At 41.4% G+C, this 21420-nt stretch overlaps 1 protein-coding gene across 1 annotated transcript in view; it reads right to left on the bottom strand.

Moving 5' to 3' along the window:
- Positions 1-21420, bottom strand: part of RFK (riboflavin kinase) — a 176167-nt gene that overhangs the window by 132017 nt on the left and 22730 nt on the right. The window contains exon 2 of the mRNA XM_044060854.1: positions 5963-6114. Coding sequence (XP_043916789.1) covers positions 5963-6114 — 152 coding nt within the window. The remainder of the gene's footprint in view (positions 1-5962; positions 6115-21420) is intronic.

Here is a 21420-nt window from a genome sequence, read left to right as displayed (position 1 = left end):
CATATATTCTGTCTTAGTCCTGCTGACCTTCATTCCTCTCCCTCTCCTCTCCCTCTCTAGAGTATATCTCCACCGCTCCAAGGTCCTCTCAACCTGTTCCCTGTTCTCACTATAGATAACAATGTCATCCACAAACATAATTGTCCATGGGGAATCCTGTCTGATCTCGTTTGTCAACCTGTCCATCACCATTGCAAATAAGAAAGGGCTCAGAGGTCATCCTTGATGCAATCCCACTCTCACCTTAAACACATCCATCACTCCTACCGCAGACATCACCAGTGTCACACAACACTCGTACATATCCTGTACCACTCAAAATACTTCACTGCCACTCCTGACTTCCTCATACAATACCACAACTCCTCTCTAAGCACCCTGTTATATGCTTTCTCCAAGTCCACAAAGACACAATGCAACTCCTGACCTTCTCTATACTTCTCCATCAACACTCACAGAGCAAACATCGCATCTGTAGTGCTATTTCCAGGCATGAAACCATACTGCTGCTCACTAATCATCAACTCCCTTCTTAACCTAGCTTCCACTACTCTTTCCCATAACTTACCTAGCCCTTACTGAAACATGGCTACATCCCAATGTAAAAGACTCAGAAATAATACCTCCAAACATTGCAGGCGGAAGGGATAGCACTTCTATGTCCCTCTACATTCAACATCACACCCTAACACTAGTAATATACCTATCTTTTCCAATGATGAGGTACTAATCTCCTTTTTGAACCTCAATATGTCAAAAAGAATTTGGATAATAGTAATATATATCCCACCAGGTAACAATATACTAGTGTTGGAAAATATTTTATCCTGGACATCACAAACAATAAACCTTGAAACAATAATCTTAGGAGACATAAATATAGATTGGCAAATCATAGTTTCTGACTCCCCCACAAATAGTATAAATCTGTACGTTTTTTCTCAGCTTATCAATGTTCCAACAGGATAGAGCAAAGATCTTACCTGCCAATCCACCTTAGACTGGATTCTAGTATCCCACCCTGCCAATTGCCCCTCTTCTGGTACACTGTCTAGCTCCCTGAGCGATCATCTGCCAGCTTACTCCCTTAGAACAAACTCCTAACAACTAACAGCACGCACTATAAAATTAGTTAGGAACTTTAACTTTTGTCAGCATAAATTCAACAATCTCCTACAGGAAATAGACTGGACAGCCCTTAAACAACTACCGCTTAATGAAACTGTACTATACTTTAATAACACCTTCCTTCACATAATTAATACACTAGCTCCTTCACATACTTAATAGACTATCTCCCATTCGTATGAAAAGAATCAAAAAGAACTCAGCACCATGGTTCTCTAAGGAATGTAAACACCTGATGAAGCAAAGGGACCTACCCTGGATAACCTGGAGACAGAACAAAAATTAACAAAATCATGTTAATTTCAAAACACTATGTAACAAAGTGACAAAACTAAATCAGAGATAAGAAGTCGTATTACTCCCAGCTTCAACTCTAGCATGAAATCAACCCCAGTAAATTTTGGCAATCCATATCGTCTCTACTTAACCATGGAAGAAATGAAGAGCACACCCTTTTATCATCAAAAATAGCAAAAAACTTTAACAAGCACTTCATAAAATCAATTTCAGACCTACTAAATAACACCCCTAATGCTGGACCCCCCCACCCTTCAACCTATTCAGACACCGACCCCAGGCTCTCAACTACTTCTAACCCTGTCATTACTAACCCCCCCCACTCAACAAAATGTCATACAAAACCCATTCTCATTTCAGCCCATACCCACTGACACCATTAAGAAACTGCTACAAAAACTAAAACCCTGCTCTACTTCAGCTGACAATCTCCCCCCATACTACCTCAAATTGGCTGCTAACTCAGTTGCCTACACAATCAGTATCCTTATAAATAGGTCTTTATCCGAATCAGAAGTACCTACTATATGGAAACAATCTCGCATCACCCACATCCAGAAAGGAGGCAAGTCTTGATCCATCCAACTTCCGTCCTATATCCATGTTGTCACCCACATCCAAAATTTTCGAGAGGAGAGAGAGAGGGGGGGAGAGAGAGAGAGAGAGAGAGAGAGAGAGAGAGAGAGAGAGAGACAGAGACAGAGAGAGAGAGAGAGAGAGGTATCCATCAGCAGGTAATGCAATATCTATTGCAAAACAATCTTAACCACAACCCAACATGGCTTCCAACCTAGCCACAGCACAGCTACAGCCCTATTACCTTTTACAGACACCGTGAACAAGGCCAGAGATACAGGATGCGATACAGCCTCAGTATTCCTTGATCCCTCCAAGGCCTTTTACACAGTGCCTCACCCCTTACTTTTGAACACACTAACAGGCTTCTCACATAACACAGTAAAATGGTTTCAGAGCTACCTCAAGGATCGTAAACAAGCAGTGAAATGGTCCAACAAGCTCTCAACCTTTCTCCACAACCCTACTGGAGTCCCCCAAGGCTCCATCCTAGGACCCCTACTCTTCAACATTTTCACAAGCAACCTTCACATTGCCTCTCACCCTGGGACCCTCATTAGATACGCTGATGCAGCATAATCTGCACTGCTCAATCATTACCAGAACTTCTCTCAAAAACTCAACAGTCCTTTACAGCAGTCGAATCCTGGCTAAGAAATGCCAAACTCTTTCGTAATCCAAAGAAGACAAAACTAGTACTCTTTCATACCAAAAATACCTCCCCCATCCCTGATCATTTCAACATCCTTGTATCAGACAACACTGCCCTAGAAATAGTGCAGGAAACCAAACTTCTACTTGTTATTATTGACAACTTTCATTTGACCCCCATATATAGCAAAATATAAAGAAAACTCATTAAAAAATGGGACTCTTGTTTAAATTTCTTTGCTGCAGCAACTAAACTACCCTTGCAAAAACATTTTTACTTCCCTCCCTTCTTTATGGTGCCCCTATCTTAACTAACTTATGAAATTCCACCCTAAGCAAGTTGGAACAGTGCTACAACACAGTTGCAAAGTTTGCCACAAACTCTGAATATCACACACCACTGTAAACCACTCCTAGAATTACACTGGCTTGAACTACCCAACCAGCTTCCCTTTATTCAGCTATCCACCTTGCACCTTATTTTCAAGCCTACTGCCTGCCCTGTACTAGCCAATCTAGTCACACCTTACACACCAAATTGATCCCTACAATCAGAAGACAAAAACCTCTTAGCTATCTCAAAACCCACAAGAAAACCTGGTCACTCTCTGTATTCATACTGTCTCTATACATTGGAATTCACTACCTCTAGCTACCAGGTCTATGCCTGGCCTAACCCATTTCAAAGCCTTTTTAAAAAATCATCTCAAAAATACATGGCTCTGCTCCTGCATAAAGCCTGACTAATGCTCGCGTCTTCCTCTTCTGTCACATTTCAAACCCTCACAGACTGCAAGATCCTAAAGCTCTTCTAACTCCTTCTTTGCTTCTATACCATATCTGTAAGCTACTGCTCAGGCTTTATTGCTTCTATTCTTCTCAACTCTCTCTCGCTATATATCTGCATCACTAACTTTCTGGCTGCTATTTTCGTAACTGAAACTAACAAACATTCTATTTTGCAAGTACTATAAAAAGTCAATGTCACACATTGCACTACATATGTACTTTTTTTTGGACACTGTCTACATCATGTATGATGCGAGTGACTATTATAGTCTGTTAACTGTATAGAATTGTCTAGATGTGTAGCAATATATTACATCTTGTAGCAGTTTGTTTTTTCAACTTATTTTTTGTATAGTATTTCTAATGTAAAATCTTTATTGTATTGGATTATACTGTATTTGCATTGTACTGTGTGGATTATACTGTATTTGCATTGTACTGTGTGGGGAACTTTTCTCCCCAGGCCTCTGCTGAAAACGGGTTCTGTAGACCCAATCAGGCCACCCTGTAAACAAATGTCAAATAAACAAAACAAACAAACAAACTTCATGCTGTGACAGATCAATTTTATCCCCCTGTAGTTACTACAGCTCTGCACACCAATGCTATATATATATATATATATATATATATATATATATATATATATATATATATATATATATATATATATATATATATATGTACAGACCATTAAATCTAACAACTCGGGAGGTGAGGCACTCTATGCCAATTCCATTGGCAAATCCTGGAATGCCCTCCCAAACAACCTAAGACACATGACCTCTCTTCACCAATTCAAAAAACACCTCAAGGTTCTCCTAAACTCCCAATGGCTATGCCCTTGCTCTAATCCAGACTAACAGCAAACATCCCAGGCCCACCGAAGCCTCTACCCAACCCAAAACCTTAAAGGTCTACAATGTAGCCATGTTAGGCCATCTACATAAGTCTGTACCTCTTTTAAACAATATGTATGACCTACTTGCTTGCTTTATTTTGCCTATGAATGTATTAATAATTACTGATCTGCTGATATTTTGTCTATCGACTTCTGTTCTTTGGAGCTTTTCTCCCCGGGCCTCTACTGAAAATGGACATGTATCCAGCTAGACTAGCCCGGTCAACAAATGTAAAATAAATAAATAAATAAAATAAAATAAATATATATATATATATATATATATATATATATATATATATATATATATATATATATATATATATATATACACACACACACACACACACACACACACACATTAATTACATGATCACAATATAATACAAAGGGGAACAATCCAATCTCTAAATTTACACACACAAGCACACAGTTTTAATATATACAACAAATTTCATGCTGTGACAGATCAACTTTATCCCCATGCAGTTACTACAGCTCTGCATTTGCTACTTTTTTAATACATACATATATATGTATAGATGTGTGTGAACTGTTCCTCAATCTGTGAAAGGAGTTGACTAAATTGAATTTGATGACTTTCTTCACCCAGTTAGGGGGCTCACAACAGACGTTCAACAACATATCTCCCAATGCAATGTCCCTTGAAAAAAAAACTAAAAGGAATAAATCCATTTACATATGTATACAGATGTACACAAATGCGCGTGTATACGTGCTACATATGTATTTTTCAATTAAATTAAAAAACTCTCTGACTATACATTTTATAGATATATTTACACATACACAAGTGTACAGATGTATACAAAAACAGCAAAAGGCATCTTTGTGTGTGTGTGTGTGTGTGTGTGCGCGTGTGTGTGTGTACACACACACACACACACACACACACACACACCTGGATAATACCACAATACTTGCAACAATTACAAACTTATTTATCGGTCATGTGCACATAAGCACATTATATACAAACATTTCTCTTCAAACCATATAACCACATGTGAATTAAGTAATACAATTAGGTACTGTACTGCTGCTTAGCAAGTATAGGCGCTAAAGGTAAAGAGGGTAAATCTACAGTATATGCAAGCATTAGTGCACAAGCATAAAAATGCATATATGCAGAGACACCCAGATATGGCACCTCTTTCAATATAGCATGACATTTTTCTCAGGGTAGACAAATTTTATTTAATAGCAAGCTGTACAGATTTAGGGCCTGATTCCAAAAGACTTGTACCCAATGTAAATGACAGTGTACTATACCAGAGTCAGTCGCCTACACTAAGAGCAGGTCTTGTTCAATCTGGCACCTGGTATAAGTCTGTTTACAGATAGACTGAGATCATCTCTTTTGGAACCTGGTCCTTAGTCCAAGCCAAACACAGCATTTAGTGCTTAGAAAGATTCCAGTCTTTAGCCATCTTTTACTATAAAAATCGTATTTGTCTATTAAAACTTCTCTAAAGAGAGTCATTATGACAACATAAAAATATCAGTGTCCATAAAACAATGACAAATGTCATAGCATGTTTTTCTTTCCTGCAAAAATGTGTTGACTTGTTTCTAGAACAGTAATTAGAAGACGCTCACCATTGATTTCTTTTCATTTTTATAAAAAGGATTCCAACCAATGCTCATCACCATCTTGTGCACTTCTCCATGTCCAACACATGCCCAGCCATAATATATACCCGTAGGAATATCAGCCGGAAGATGCTCCACAACTCTATCTGGAAAGTTGGCTACAAAACAGGGGGGAAAATTCCTTAAAATATGACTGTTAAATGATGTTTTTTTCTGTAACTTTACCAAAATGACACAAGTTCATCACAGAGCACAAAACTTTCCTAATACAAAGGTGGCATAAAGTAACAATACCAGATGACTACATTCACAATGATACAGATAACTATATAAGACAGCAATTCTACACATTAATACAAAGTATAGTTATGCACAACATTTAAAAAACGACCATGGGTTAAGACAGTATGAGGACTAATGAGAATAACTGGGATCATACTCGCGATAAGGGGACCTATGCATGGGATAAAGCATTTAGGAGCTGCCTCTGTCCATTAGTAGTACAGGGAGCAGTCCTGGGGTAAGTTTTCTGTTTCCCATTCATAGATCCAAGGTGTGCTTTAATATGGACAGGGATTAAGTTTGTTTTATGTGAATGGGGAGTCTGTTTCAGAGCAGTGGTATGCTCTGCGAGATACATCTGTCCCTCCAAATCATTCTGCTGATGTTGCAGAAGAGGTTTAGATCCCTAGACAGAGTATTTATGATGTCATTTGACTTTCTCACGTACACCAAATCCATCAGTACTGGGTCAGAGCATGCTTTCTATGCCAGACACTTTGTATGACAGATACAGATCATCTCTTAGCAGTCTGTAGAACACAGAGAATTTCTGCCCCCAGATGTCAGAGACCTAAAAAGACAAGGCCAAAAAAAAAAAAAACAAACACTCCTCACCAAAAATAAAATATATATATACAAAATTGTAGCTGCCCAAAATATCCTTAGTTGCCACCCCCTTAGAATGCTGTTGAAGTGGCAGTAGCTAGTGTGGAATGAGGCCTATCCCAGCTGGAAATCTCTCCTTGCCATGGGGAATAACAAAATGCAATGCAAAACCAAATCCAATAGAATAGTTTGTTGTCCAATAACTCAGTAAGATATTGAAGAGCCACACTCAAAATTAGCTCAGAAATCTCCAAATTCTTTGCTGCTCAAAAAAAAAAAAATCTTCCATCATTTAAAACTTGTTGAGGAAGTTGAGACTGCTGTGTTTTCAAACAGAATATGCCAGGCTGTTTGGGAGAAGAGGCAGAGGTGGAAAGGCATACACATGAAGATTTTTCCAACTGAGAAAAAGAGCATCCACTTTCCAAGCTGTGATGAAACCTGTGCAAAAAAAACTTTCTGGCTGATTTAGTGGAGCGGTTTAACAGATCTATGTCTGGAGTTCCCCATGACACTGTCTGTCAATAAATATACAAGATCCCAAGTTTCCACGGATCCATGATTTGGATGCTTCTTAACATCATGTTGATATGTAGATGCTGTAGTCTGGCAGGCCACTTGTCTTGTATCCACTCCATTTTTAGATGAGCTCCCTTGAAGGACTGTCCTTGCAGTCAGCCCGACTGAAGAGATAGTTGATGGAAGTAAATGGAAAGATTCTTTTGTTGTCCCGGGGTTAAAAATTCTATGCTGCTTGCTGCTGTATTCAGTCTCACACATGTCTTGATGTCTTGAGAGGGTACTAGACGCATCTTAGCACTGCTATCACATATTCCAAATGCTGTAAAAGGTCTTCTTTCTTTTGAGCCAGATCAGCAGCCCAAGTAAGGATAAGGTAGATTGAAATTGGTCTCCACGTGTTCCCCTTTGGTACTACCAAGAACAGGAATAAAATCCTAGGCCCCTTTCTGGCACAGGAACTGGCTGAATGTGAATGGCTTTGGAGTAAAGTAGAAATTTGCTTTGCTTCTTTTCTTTTTCTTGTAGGAAGGAGGAATGTGCCTTTGAAAGGAGGCAAGGTATGGGAAATAACAAAAAAACCTGGGTGCCCAATTTTCTTGAAAAGAGCCAGCCTTCCTCCCAAAGGTGCTGCCAGACGAGAAAAAGAACCTTGAGCTCTGCCCCTACCACGCCCTAGACCTCCCCTAGACTGGGAATCATAAGCAGGATATGTCCATCCCTTAGTAGGAAAATCTTTAACAGTTTGCATAGACTTAGCCTTGTCCTCCATTTTCTTTAAAACTGCTTCCACAGGCGAACCAAACAACACATCAGACTGTAAAGGAGCATCCAAAATCCTTGTCTTAACATGCTCAGCTAAATTCTGATCCCTCAACCAGGCGTGCTCTAGAAGAACAGAACCAGTGGCAGCCACCTGTTCCTCAATACCTTCCGCCAGAGCATCCACCTTAGACTGCAATTGTGAAAGGAGATAATTTTGATATTTTAACATGTGAAACTGGCAATTCAACGCTCATGGCTAAAGTGGAAGAAGTATACACTTTCTTTCCCCATCTATCCAAAGCCCTTGCCTCTTTATCAGGAGGAACAGGATTTTTAACAACAGAAGCCTTAACACCTAGGACTCTTAAAAGATACTTATGAGCTTCAGGCACCCTATAGTACCTATATGGTTTAACTGGGGCAGGAGGCAAAGAATCAGGGTTCAGGGAAGCCTCTGCAAAAACATCTTCCACCACATTCAGAACAGGAGGTATAGCTAAAGGCCTATGCTGGGGTAAAAACAAGAATTCCCTAAGGCTCTTCCTGGAATCAGAGAAATCTTGACCTTCCCATTTAAAATGCTCCCTCATGGAATGCAGAGTCTCTGAAAATGAAAAATCCTCAGGAGGAGAAGCTGAAGGAGTAGAATCATCCACATCAGAATCAGAATAAGGAGGATACTCCTGTAGCTCCTGCAAGTCTTCAAGAAAAGACTCTCAGAAGAACACTGCTCAAAACTCTCAAACTCAGGTTCCACCCTAGGCCTCTTATCAGGAGGGGGCATAGAACCTCTAATCATAGTAATCAAATCCTCTGCCATTTTAAGCATATGTTTTAGGCAAAGATCCTGAAGAGCTAGGAGAAACCCCACTGAAGTTAAACCTGGCCTGGAAGAGAGGGAAGAACAGCCACCTGAGAAGCCCCTTCAGCCTGGCCTACCTCCTGAGAGGACACATCCTGTAACAATAAAGTCTCTCCCTGAGACTCCAAAGAAACTCCTGGCAAAACCCTCCCCACTGAGTTTTCTAAAGAACCGTTCTTCCACTCTAGGCTTTGCTGCTTTGTCCGCATTTTATAATTACAACGCTTCCCAAAACTAACCTGGCACAGTCTAACCTTCTCTTAATAGTGCGTTTGTTAAATCTAGCACAGAGCGGCATCCAAAAACACGCGTTCAGGCAGGCTAAACAAGGTATACACAAGGTATGGTGATGGTATCTGTTTCCCACAAGAAATACAGTTATTCACTTTTTCTGACATCCGTTAAATACTGAGGCAAGAAAAACAAAATATTTCAGAAAATTTCAGAACGCCAACCTGCACCCAAAACTGCTTCTCAATGGTTAGGACTGCAGCAATGTGGAATGAAGAACATCAGTGACAGAGCTTTGAGTCGGTCCATATAGGATATGTTGTTTAGGCCATGTATCCTTTTAGTGAGGTATCTCTGTGGGCATTCCAGTTGTGACAGGTGTCAGAATAGATACATGTTAAAGGAGGCATTATATTCAACGACTGGCCTAATGAGGGCCGAGTAAAAGGGGATAATGACATCCCTAGTTCTAGACACAATCCCTTTGGTTATAAGCTGTTTAATATAGAAGGAAGCACTTTCTTACAACAACAGACATAAGTTAGTCAAACTGGGTCAACTCTTAGGAGCATATTGTCAATGTGGTAGTTCTCTGGAGTAGATGACATCCCAAAGAATACAATAATACATTTTTGGCACCAGTTATTTATTTGACACAAACCTTCCTTAAGGATGGGCAAGTCATTTGGAGATTCAATGACTGCTTCTAGCTTGCAATCGTCTGCAAAAGTCAGCCAGAGCCCTTTGATATTGGCTTTTACATCAGAAAAGTACAAACAGTTTTTAGCGAAACAAGAGAGGTCCCAGCACAGAACCCTGGGGGACTCCACTGGTGACCGGTCTTTTTGTGGAGGTAACCTCCCCTATTTTGATTTCCTGAGTCCTATCTAAGAGCCAGTTGGCAGTCCAGCTATCATGGTTTATTTCGCTTGGCTGGTATACCTGAGGGGGAATTGTGTCAAACGCTTGGGCCAGGTCGAGATATGCAGTGTGTATCATTTTTGCCTTCATCTGCTGTTCTGGTGATCTTTTCAAAAAAGTCTATCAAGCTGATTAAACATGACTTGCCCTTAACAAATCCAAACTGACACAGGTCCAGTGTTTGGAGGTTCCCTATATCCTGACCGATTAGTTCCATAAGTCTTTTCATGGTTTTACATATGAGGCTGGTGAGACTCATGGGTCTGTAATTGCCCGTGCAAGGTCCTCTCTTATGCAGAAGAATGACTAACTGTTCTCCATTCACTTGAGACAAAACCTTCTGAGAAATAAATTAAACAGTAAGAGTCCCAGCACAGAACCCTGTAGTACGCCACTTGTGACCGGTCTTTGGCTAGAGGTGAAGTCCCCCACTTTGACAGTATGTGTCTTATAAGTGTGACAGTTGGCTACCCATCTGGTAATGTAGGGGTTAATTCCCACTTAGGAGAGTTACTCTATAATATGGGAGTGGGGGATTGAGTCAAATACTTTGGCCAAGTCAAGACACGAGGTATGCAAGGTCTTTCCCTCGTCCAGCGCCTTGGTGATTTTCTCAAGAAGTTAATAGGTTCATAGGTTCATACTAGGCCATCTGCCCTGGGGCAATTATAAGCCTAGCCCTATTCTGTATGGCTTATGCCACCCCTTGATTTGAGTATACTGTGCCCTTTTTAAGATTTAGTTTACTGTACCTCTGTCTAATAGTGACACGGGAGTAATCCCTGGGACAAACCTACGATCCCCAACCCACCTATCGAGATTCTTCTTGAAGAGATTCAGTGAGGTGCTCTGCCTCACATGAACTGGAATTCTATTCCAGAGCGAAGGGAGCCTTTGGGTTATGAACCTGTCCCTCCAGCAAGTTCTATTTATTTCTGTGCTGAGGTTCAAGTCGCTCGAGCGTGTGGCTCTAAGGGATTTAGATTTACTGAGGTGGAGCATGTCCATTAATTCTGGATTTGACATAGTTTTGTATGTCAGGCATAGAACGCCTCGAAGTAGGCGGTATGCAACTGAGTAGAGCTGGAGTTTTTTTTAACTGAGCAGCATATGGCATCTGTTTGAGACCCTTGATCCTCTTGGTGAGATACTTCTGGGGCCTTTCTAATTGCTGCAGGTGTCGGGTAAGGTACATCTCAAAAGGGGCATTTCATTCTATGATGGGCCTGATGAGGGATGAATAAAGGGGCACGATTACCTCTCTTGATCTAGATGTGAAACCCTTCGTGATGAGGTGGGCTATGTAGAAGGTCTTTCTAACCACTTTGGCAATGTGGTTTTCAAAGGAGAGATTGCTATCAACTTGGGTCCCCAGGTCCCTAATAACTTTCTCTGTACTTAATTGGTTTCCGCCTATGTGGTAATTTGTGGGCACATTTGTTTTTGCCAAAGGGTAGGACTACACATTTTTTTGGCATTTAGCTTTAAACCATGGCGCTGGCACCAGTTATCTGTCTCTGTGAGACCTTTTTGAAGGATGTTTGTCAGCTGGAGAGTCGATTATGGTGCCCAGTTTGCAGTCGTCTGTGAACTTGGTGAGCCACGGTCCTCCTACGTTTGCCTTACCTCACCTCGGAAAAGTATATACCGAACCAGAGTGGTCCCAGGACAGAACCCTGTGGGATGCCACTTGTGACCGGTTTCGAGTCTGACATGGCTCCAGAAACTCTCACTCTGTGGGTTCTGTCTTTGAATCAATTTGCGACCCATTTTGTGACATAGGGGTTTATATTTAAGCTGGATAGCTTATCTATGATGCCCGAGGGGTATTGTGTCAAATGCCTTTACAAGGTCCAGATAGGCTGTGTGGACTACCTTCCCTTCATCTATGGCTTTGGTGACTGTTTTGAAGAAGTCAACCAGGTTCAAAAGGCAGGATCTGCCCTTGACAAAGCCGAACTGGGTAGGATCTAGTGTCTGTAGGTCCCCAATGTCTTTGTTTATGAGCTCCATGATGATCCTCTCCATAGCCTTGCAGACTAAGCAAGTCTAAGCAAGCGATAGTTTCCAGGGTCCGTAGAGGCTCCACCTTTGTGGAGTGGGACCACTGTTGCTGTACGCCATTCTGTGGGCACATATCCTGTAGTGAGGCTTAGATTGTATAGCTGTTTTATGTGAGGGATTAGTTCCTCTTGGAGTTCAAGTAGGACACAACCTGGGACGCCATCTGGTCCCATGGAAGCAGTGTTTTTTTTGCTTTGGAGAGGGCAGCCTTCACCTGAGCATCAGAGATGTTTGGGAAGTAGCCCTCTGCCAGAATAGATACTTGCTCTTTTCGGGGGGGAGGGGGTGGAGAAATTTGCACTAAACCTGTCTGCCAGGATATTGGCGATGTCTGTGGGTTCAGTGTATTTTTTGTCGTTTAGAATCAACTCAGAACAAGTCTGGGAGATGCATCCCAGGTTCCTAACATAACTGAAAAAAGCCTTATGATTGTCTTTGGTGTCCTGTGCAATTTTTCTCTCGAAGCTGGCCTTGGAGGATTTTATGAGGGATCGTAATTTTTTGCTAGTACTGATCAGAGATGCCTTCCCTATTAGGGATTTTGCTCTATCATGCAGTAGCTTCCTCCTTCTGTTGTACAGTTTATTTATGGCAGGGGTCCACCAGACTGGACGCCTGCCTTTGGACGATTGGGTCTTGGTTTTGTTTGGGATAGCATGATCCATGCATTCCTGGAGATGTCCGTAGAATGCGTTTATATAGGATTCTGCAGTTTGGGCCGTAGTTTTCACTGGCCCTAGGGGCCTTGAAGGATTCCACTTCAGTTTTGAGAAGTGAGAAGTTTGCTTTTGAGAAGTTTTTCACTGTGGTTTTCTGGGCTGGGGGTGGGGTCGGGATGTGGACATCCAGGGAAATTAATTTATGGTCTGATCTTACCAATGAGGGATATACTTCTGGTGTGGAGCATAGAGTCCCCATGTTGGTAATGATCAGGTCTAGTATGTTGTCCCCTCTTGTGGGAGTGGTGACTAATTGTTCCATAGCATTTGAGTTTATAATTTCCAGGAACCTTTGGGCTAAGGTGCTGGGGCTTGAGTAGTGCTCCCAGTCAATGTTTGGGTAGTTGAAGTCGCCCAATATAATGGTGTTCGGAGAGATCTTCATGTTCTCCAATGTTTTCAGGAAAGCCGAGTGGGATTCCTGACTTTGAGAGGGTGGTCTGCAGGATGCTATAAACTGAAAAGCAGTCTTGCCCACTGTTAGTTGCACATGGATGGTCTCCGATATTTCGTGCAATGCCACTAACCTGGAGGTGTGGATATCCTTGATAAATATGGAAACTCCCCCTCCTTTTGTGGTTCGGTCCGGGTTTTGGGGCTGAAAAGCATGATATCAGGTATAGCCTGGTAGTGCTGGGGTGCTCTCTGGAGCCTTGAACCAGGTTTCTGTCACTGCACAGATATCGATGTTCTCCATACTGAGGAGAGCTTCGAGTGCGTGCATCTTGAGGTTAAGACTTCTGGCGTTAAGCAACATTACCCTTAGTTTCTTGTTCCTTGTGCTGTCTATGGGGGTGGGTTTGACTTTTGAGCCTTGCCTAAAAAAGGCACTATGGGGGTGGCAAGAGCCTTTGCCAATATCCGAAAGCCCAGTGGTGACAGGTTCAAGCCGTCCCTAGCGAAGCAACGTGGCTTGTCGAGCATGTCATCCCAGGCTGACAGACACTGGATCCCCTTTGAATGACACCAAAATTTTAGCCAATTGTTAAAATCGATCATTTTGTCTTTGCACTGTGGCATCATTCTAGGTGAGGGTAAGATGCTGCTCAAGGTCAGGGTCATACCAGCCTGGGCTACATGATCAGAGAGCTCCTCTATGTCTCTTTTCATGTAGTCCAGGGAGGTACGTCTCAGGTCATTCACACCAGCATGTACAATGACTGAGTCATATTTGTATTTGCTTTGGAGTGACCTGAGTGCTTGCGTTATGTGGTGGATGCTAGCACCTGACAGGCAGCTCACCCTGACCTTCTCTTTATTCAGCCTGGTGAGCGGGACATCAGTGTGTCTGACAATAGAGTCACCTATTACAAGAGTATCAGGTGTGTTATTCAGCCTTAAGGGCTGTGGCTGCTTGGCACACTGACTTTGTGGGCTATGTGTTATGCGCGTTTTGTTTTGAAGTAGCGTTTGCTTGGATGTCTGCTTTGGAGGTCTCTGTTGCTTAGGTAGATTTTTATTCAGAGCCTCCGAGTATGTTTTTGTGTATTTATGTGTTTGGTTCGCTGATGTGGTGGGACCATGTGATACTGGAGTTGTGTTGTGTGAGGTTACCTTCTCCTCCTGACTGGTAACACCAGCTTTGAGATGAGAGAGCTCAGCCTCCAGTATGGCTAAATAGTTGCATCACTCACATATATTTGAACCTGTTTGGAGGAGGAGAGGGTTGTCTGTGTACATGAGACAGTTGCAACATTGCCTCAAAATTCCCAGATTCACCAGCTGGACTGGAGAGGAAACCATTGACTGACCTTTGGACATGCTAGAGTAATATAGGGAAACTGAATTTAAGATGGACCAATAGAGGACAGGGTAATCGTAGAGAGTATAAGAGTAAGTAGTGCTTATGGTTTAAAAGTGCTAACTTGTAGGATTACTTAATTGGACCAGTGAAGGGCCTTAGAATGAGAATATGGTGTTTAAATTGAGAGATAGAGCAGTTCTAAGGGAAAAAGTGAAGAGCAGACTTTGTGGAGCCAGGAACAGTTTAAACCCAATTAGGCGACGCTGCCCGCTGTTGCGCTATGCACAAAAACGCGCAAAACCGTGCAAAAGAGGGTTTTAAGAGAGGAAGATGAAGGAGTTTGGAATTGACCCAAAATGCCCAATAAAACTACAGTTTCAAGTCAGTAACCACTCCCACAGGGGCAGGCAGGCTGCTCAATGTTTTTCACTGCCACTGATCAACAGAGACTTCCCTTTAGCCCAAGCAAAAAATGGCCTCCAAGAAACTTACAAACAGTTCAAGAACAGCAAGCCTGTAACTGAACTTTTTTAAATCTCAGAAAAGTGGGAAAAAAGCAAGATTTTTTTTTGTTTTTTTTTTGTTTTTTCAGAGATAGCAGAGGTTCACAAGTATCAACAAGTTATAACAGTGCAGTAAATGACCCCACACAAGAGTGCTAGGCCAAAGACAGATAAAATGCAAGTTTTGAGAAAAAAACGATTTTAAAAATAAGTGCAAACAGGAAATTCAGTAAACAGCTCTAGGTTGTGCTCTAAATACAGTTACTAATGCAGAAATCAAGTTTAACAAGCCAGAAAATGCTCAAAATAGGCGGCTATGCAGAAAAACTTAGCAAATAAACAGAGGAAAAATACTTAAAATCTCAAAAGTGGCTCCTTTCTTCTCCATGTTTAACAGGCATGATCTATATTTAACTAAACCGAACTGGGTTGGGTCCAGAGTTTGGAGATTACCTATGCCCTTGTTAACAAGATCCTTCAGGATTCTTTCCATTGCCTTGCAGATGAGGCTAGTCAAGCTTATGGGCCTATAATTCTCAGGATCGGTTGATGGCCCCCCTTTGTGCAGAGGGATTACTGTTGATAATGTTGCTGTCCTGCATTACACCAGAACATGACCAGTTCATAAACATGGATCCAAGTGGGTCTGCTAGGTCATGTGTTAAATGGTTTAAAAAAGGCAACCTGGGATGTTGTCTGATCCCACTGATGCTGCGTTTTTGGCCTTGGACAGCGCTGAGATGACCTCCTCTCTTGAGATAACAGGCTCAGAAATGAAGGCAGGTATACTTTGGGGGATGACTGGAGGGGACAAGGGGATGAAGTTCACTCCAAATCTGTCAGCTAGCATGTTGGCTATTACCTCTGGTTGAGTATGGGTGTGCCATTCCACAACCAGTTCAGCACACAGTTGGGTATACCCTTTTAGATTTCAGAAGTAGTTAAAAAATGTATTGTGATTATTCTTAGCTAAGGAAGCTATTTTTGCTTCGTAATTAGACTTGGCGGACTTGACAAGATCTCTAAATTGTTTGTTTTAGCTAGAGAGGGATTTCTTCCTCTGCTGAGCCCTCTTGTTTTTGGACATTAGTTTCTTTCTCTTGTTGTACAGCATGTTTATACTATGGATCCACCAGGGTGTCTTGTTTTTTTCTGCAAGACCTGGTTTTAATCCGGTCAGGTATAGCCGATTCTATAGAACTGCTTAAATGGTTATACAGGGCATAAGTGTATACATCTGCATAGGGCTCTGTGTTATCTGCATTCAAGGGGGCTTTGAAACTTCTTATACCATCACTTAGTAGGAGGTAGTTTATCTTTGAAAAATTCTTAAGCATTTTTGAGCTTGATGGGTTATCTGGTCTTATAATTACATTGTACAAGATCAAATGGGTGGGGGGTGCAATGCTCTCTCATGTCATTGAGTATCATGTCCAGGACAACAGAGCCTGCATATTTGTGGTCGTGTGCGTTTCCTACTCGATGGTAGGACAATTAAAACCGCCCATTAGGAAGGTGGTGGGTTGTATGGCAAGTGACTCCATTAAGTCCAGGTATGCAGTATGCTTTTCCTGTTTCATGGTGAGGAACCTATATCTACCTATGATTTGGTAAGGGGGCTTTGCCTATAGTTAATTGGACATGGAGTAGCTCAAGAGCTACACTGTTTAACCAATCTCAAGGTCTACTTATTGTTAATTAAAACTGATATACCTCCTCCTTTAGTTCTTTCATACTCAGTTTGTGTTTGTGTATGAAAGGCACTGTAGCCCTGCATGGCCGGGGTGTTTTCCGCACATTTGAACCATGTTTCAGTGACTGCACAGATGTCAGCATCTTCCAAAGTAAGGAGTGCTTCCAGGGAGGGCAGTTTCTGACATCATCCTTGGAGAAGGTAGAATGCTGCTTAAGGCTAAGCTTATACCTGCCTGTGACACAATCTGAAAGTTCAGTCATGTCTTTCTTCATATAGTCTCGGGGTACGTCTAAAGTCATTGCTTCTTTAAGAACAGTAAGGACTTTTTGTTGTATTAACCAAAGAAGTAAAGCAACATTTCCATTTAAAATGATGACAGTAAGAGTAGAGAGAGAAACTCTGCTGTATTAGCTATAAAAGGTTTGGTCAATAAAAAATTACAGTTGTATAAAAAGAGGGCTAAAGTGAGCCCTTAATGTGAGAGCCCGTTGCACTCCCTAGACAGAACTTTTATACCAAACACAGATTTGGAAGAGATAGAAAAGAGAATGAAGATACTGAAGAAGACATCAGAAAGAGTGCTCCCGATATACACATCAAGAATAAAGAAAGTACATTTGTGTAAAATCTTACCGTAACAGTAGATGTCCTTCTCTTCACTACTGTAATCCATTCATCTCTGGGTTTGCACCCATCACTGCTTCCTAACTGTAAGGAAACGAGGTATAATATGACCTGGCTTTGGGTCAAGTTACTGAATGGCTTTATCTTGAATGTTTTTCACTCAAAGTATAACGGTTGACAACAACTTTTCGAGATCTTTGAGGTTGCACTCTTCCTCACTGTTGTGTGACCTGGAAGTAATTATATACAAGTTGGTAGGGTGTGAATGTCTCCCCCTATTACAGTACGGGGGGCTGTTATCATCCTGCAAAAATGTCTTTAGTGATCACTGAATGTGTTTTTAAGCAATTTTTTGACCAAGCAGCTTTCAAATTAAAGCAGTTTGTTTAGTCAACATGCATCCACACGAGACACTGCACTGTACATACAATTTTTGATAACTTACTTTCTAGCTCTATAACTTAGAGGTGTCATCCTTCCTCTCTTCGACATATATTTCACCAACTTTTCAAACTTTCATTTTTAATCTTTTTTCTTTTTAAATATCTAAATACAAAATGCTCCTGCTGCTAGTCCTATAGAACATCTGTACGTTTATGTATAGCTTATGTTGTACCTCTTCAAAGTTGTTATACGTTTTACTAGTAAAAGTCACAGATGAGTACGAGTCCATTGTAGTTTAGCCCCATATTTGCTGAAGGAAAAAAAAACATGTGGCTACAATGAAGAACAGGAAAGGCTACTTACCAGCTTTCCCTGTGAATAGCTGTGTCTTGCATAAGACTGCCAGCAGTACGAGGCTTAGATACGCTCAGCTGTATGCCCACATAGTTATGCAAGCTGTCTGTGTATATATCCAATGAGCATCAACAAGGCATGCTGCACATGATACAGAATCTCATGACTTTGTTTTGCAACACATGAGATGGAGATCACCATCAGTGCTACTACCCCATAAAGAATGCTAGCCAGGTTTGCAAAGGACAGCAAAATTATGCTCTATCTCCTGCAAAGCAAGTTCAGGGAATGACTATTGGGGCCCTAGGCAAACTCCTTTCAGGAGGATGAGGATGACTGATCCAACATGGAAGTTCTGATACCCAGGGTAACCATCACCCCTTGTATTGGTCAGCAGTGCAGGCACAGGTACAATGTGTGCTCTGTTGGCGATATCAGTTCTATTGAACTGGGCACACAGCAGTGACCCTGCAACATGGTTAACATTTCATGCTTCTGCACTGAATCACATGGATGTTTTTAGTGTAGCTATGTCTGCTTCACTGCAATTAACGTTATTAATAGTTTCTGCTGCACTGTAGACTGCTGTCCTGCAACATGAGAACAAAACTGTTTTTCCATTGCTTTGCACAAGCTCATACCATGACAGTTGTGTGGTGGACTGCAGGAATCATTTAAGGTGTCTGCCTCTGGAACATGTGTCGCACTGTACTGTTGTACTGCCGCTTTCGTTTCCCAACACCCATGTGTGATAGACGATGGTTTGTCTTTCCCCTTTTATCTTTCATCATAGATGCAGTGTGCATCTAAAGCTGCCAACTGCTGAAGTACGCAGCCGAGAAGTCAGGCATGGTGCAGTTAGAGAAATAAACGTCCCTTTACTGGCTTAAATCTACCATACCACCTTGGGAGCCTCACTGAAAAACTTTACAGTTTTGAAGTGATTGACCATCCCCAAAACATGTTAAGATTAGATAGGAAAACAAGAAGGATGCTTCATGCTCACCAAATGATTTATAAAAAAAAAAATCATTGCATACCAAGATTATATATTCCCCATTCCAAAAGAGAGATGGGGCTCCTTGAAATTGATTATATGTATAGATATGCAATCGTGGGACTCCACACATCTACTGACCTCACAAGACCCAAACATAGTGAAAGTTTTGAAACATGAGGAGAATAAATCTAAGAGGACTTCTCTGCTTAATCTAGCAGAAGCTTATCAGTGTCAAGCAGGAATGGAAATCAAACCAGAAGTAGATAAAAATCAGGCAGCAACTGAATGTGCCAAAAAACAAAAGAAAGAATACAAGGTGAAGGATCAGATGAGAAGGCAAGAAATGTGAAAAAAGCATAATTATAGTTGCAAGTATAGGAAACTTCTGGCAGAACCTCATGCTGATCAGGAAAGAACACAGGAATGGTTAAGGAGAGGCAAATTCAAACCAAGAGATGAAGGGTTAATACTGGTGACCCAAGACAGTGGGCTATGTACACATTGGCTTATAAAGTCCATTGAACATGTGGGAGAAACAGACAGATGTAGGTTTTGTAAAACCAAATTGGAAACAGTTGCACATCTTGTTGCTGGTTGCGATATACTAATGGCAGAAGGACTGTATACTGAAAGGCACAATAATGTGGCAAGATTGTTGCACTGGGGATTGAGCAAATATTATGGTACTGAAGTGGCCGAAAAACACTGGAAACATGAGCCACAAAGCATCATAGAAAAGGAAGACGTTTACATCACATGGGATTATTCATTACCAACAGTTCAAAAGACAGAAAGACAGATGCTAGAAAACTGGATATAGTGGTACAAGAAAAGAAGACAAGAGTAGCATTGATCATTTAAATTGCCACACCCAGTGACTACAGTGTCTTGTGTACAGAGAGACACAAAGTCATAAAATATCAAGATCTGCAAGCAGAAACAAGAGCAATGTGGAAGAAAGATACCCAGACAGTTCCAATAGTAGTAGGAGCAATGGGTCTTATAAAAAATAATTTACAATCATATTTAGATATATGTTACCAAGACATGCTAACTCCATACAAACTGGAAAAGGAGTCATTACTGGGCACACTGCGGGTTCTGTGAAGAGCAGTACTGGCTGACAAAGATTGAAACAATACCAATTTCATGAACTTTAATCATACTTTGACTTGGGAATGGGGTCCATTCCCCGTCATGGTATTAGAAACCCAAAAGACTTGTGGAAATTAAAAAAGGCCAAACTTTCCCAATTTTGTCTCCGTTCTACAGGTTTCCATGGCCCACCTGAGCAGCAGGTATGTTTGGTCACGACCTGCTGCTGAGTCACACGAGGCTAATGAGCAGGGTGAGAGTACCTCTGAGGAGGGTTCTTGTAATCCACAATAATTTCTAGCCTTGGCTGCACTTCAGCTGCAGAACATAAAGGAGTTTGCAGCTGACTGGGCAATGACCTGCTGGGTCCCCATTTAACAATCCCTCCTACAATGAACTGCAAACTCACTAAATTATTTAGCCAATGCTATCAGGCCACTGCAGGTAGGGTCAAGTAACATCCCCCTGGGGTGGTCAGCAGCTACCAGGCTGCCTGTATCCCATCCTACCCATACATATTTGTCTAACTTCTGTTTGCTTGTGTACATGCTCACCCATGCCCCCTGTGTGTCCAACAACTTCCCAAGTTTACAGTCTACTTGCCGCCACTGCCTGCTCTTGCTCTCCCTCTCGATTCCTACTCCATATTATATATATATATATATATATCTATATATATATATATATATATCTATAATATATTTCTCAAATGGGTCTTACCCACAAATGGTTAGCTGGCATCCAACCTGCTTTATCTTACGCTGCTCCTGTGTGTCCCTCTCATTAATATACCCCTTTTTTACAAGATTCATAGATATTCCAAGGCAACTGAGTTTCATGACCATTCTCACCTTACCAGAACCATACCACAGGCAGCATCGCTATTCTCCAGGAGGGCCATACTGGTCAATCCGAAAGCAAATTTTAGGATAGCCAACCAACCATCTGGTTTACATTTAAGGGAAAGAGGAAGTTTATTTCAGATGTTTTGAAGACACTGGGATAAAAAAAAAAAAAAAAAAAAGACAATAGAGGGATAGGTTTATCAGTTGGTGAAGAGCTAGGTCCCTGGTTATAGTACTAGTGGATATACTG

Source organism: Protopterus annectens, chromosome 2.part0 (genome assembly GCF_019279795.1).
Source record: "Protopterus annectens isolate FY-2018-M chromosome 2.part0, PAN1.0, whole genome shotgun sequence".
Classification (NCBI taxonomy): domain Eukaryota; kingdom Metazoa; phylum Chordata; order Ceratodontiformes; family Protopteridae; genus Protopterus; species Protopterus annectens.
Note: the sequence above shows the minus strand (reverse complement) of the source record. Positions and strands in the feature narration are given on the sequence as shown.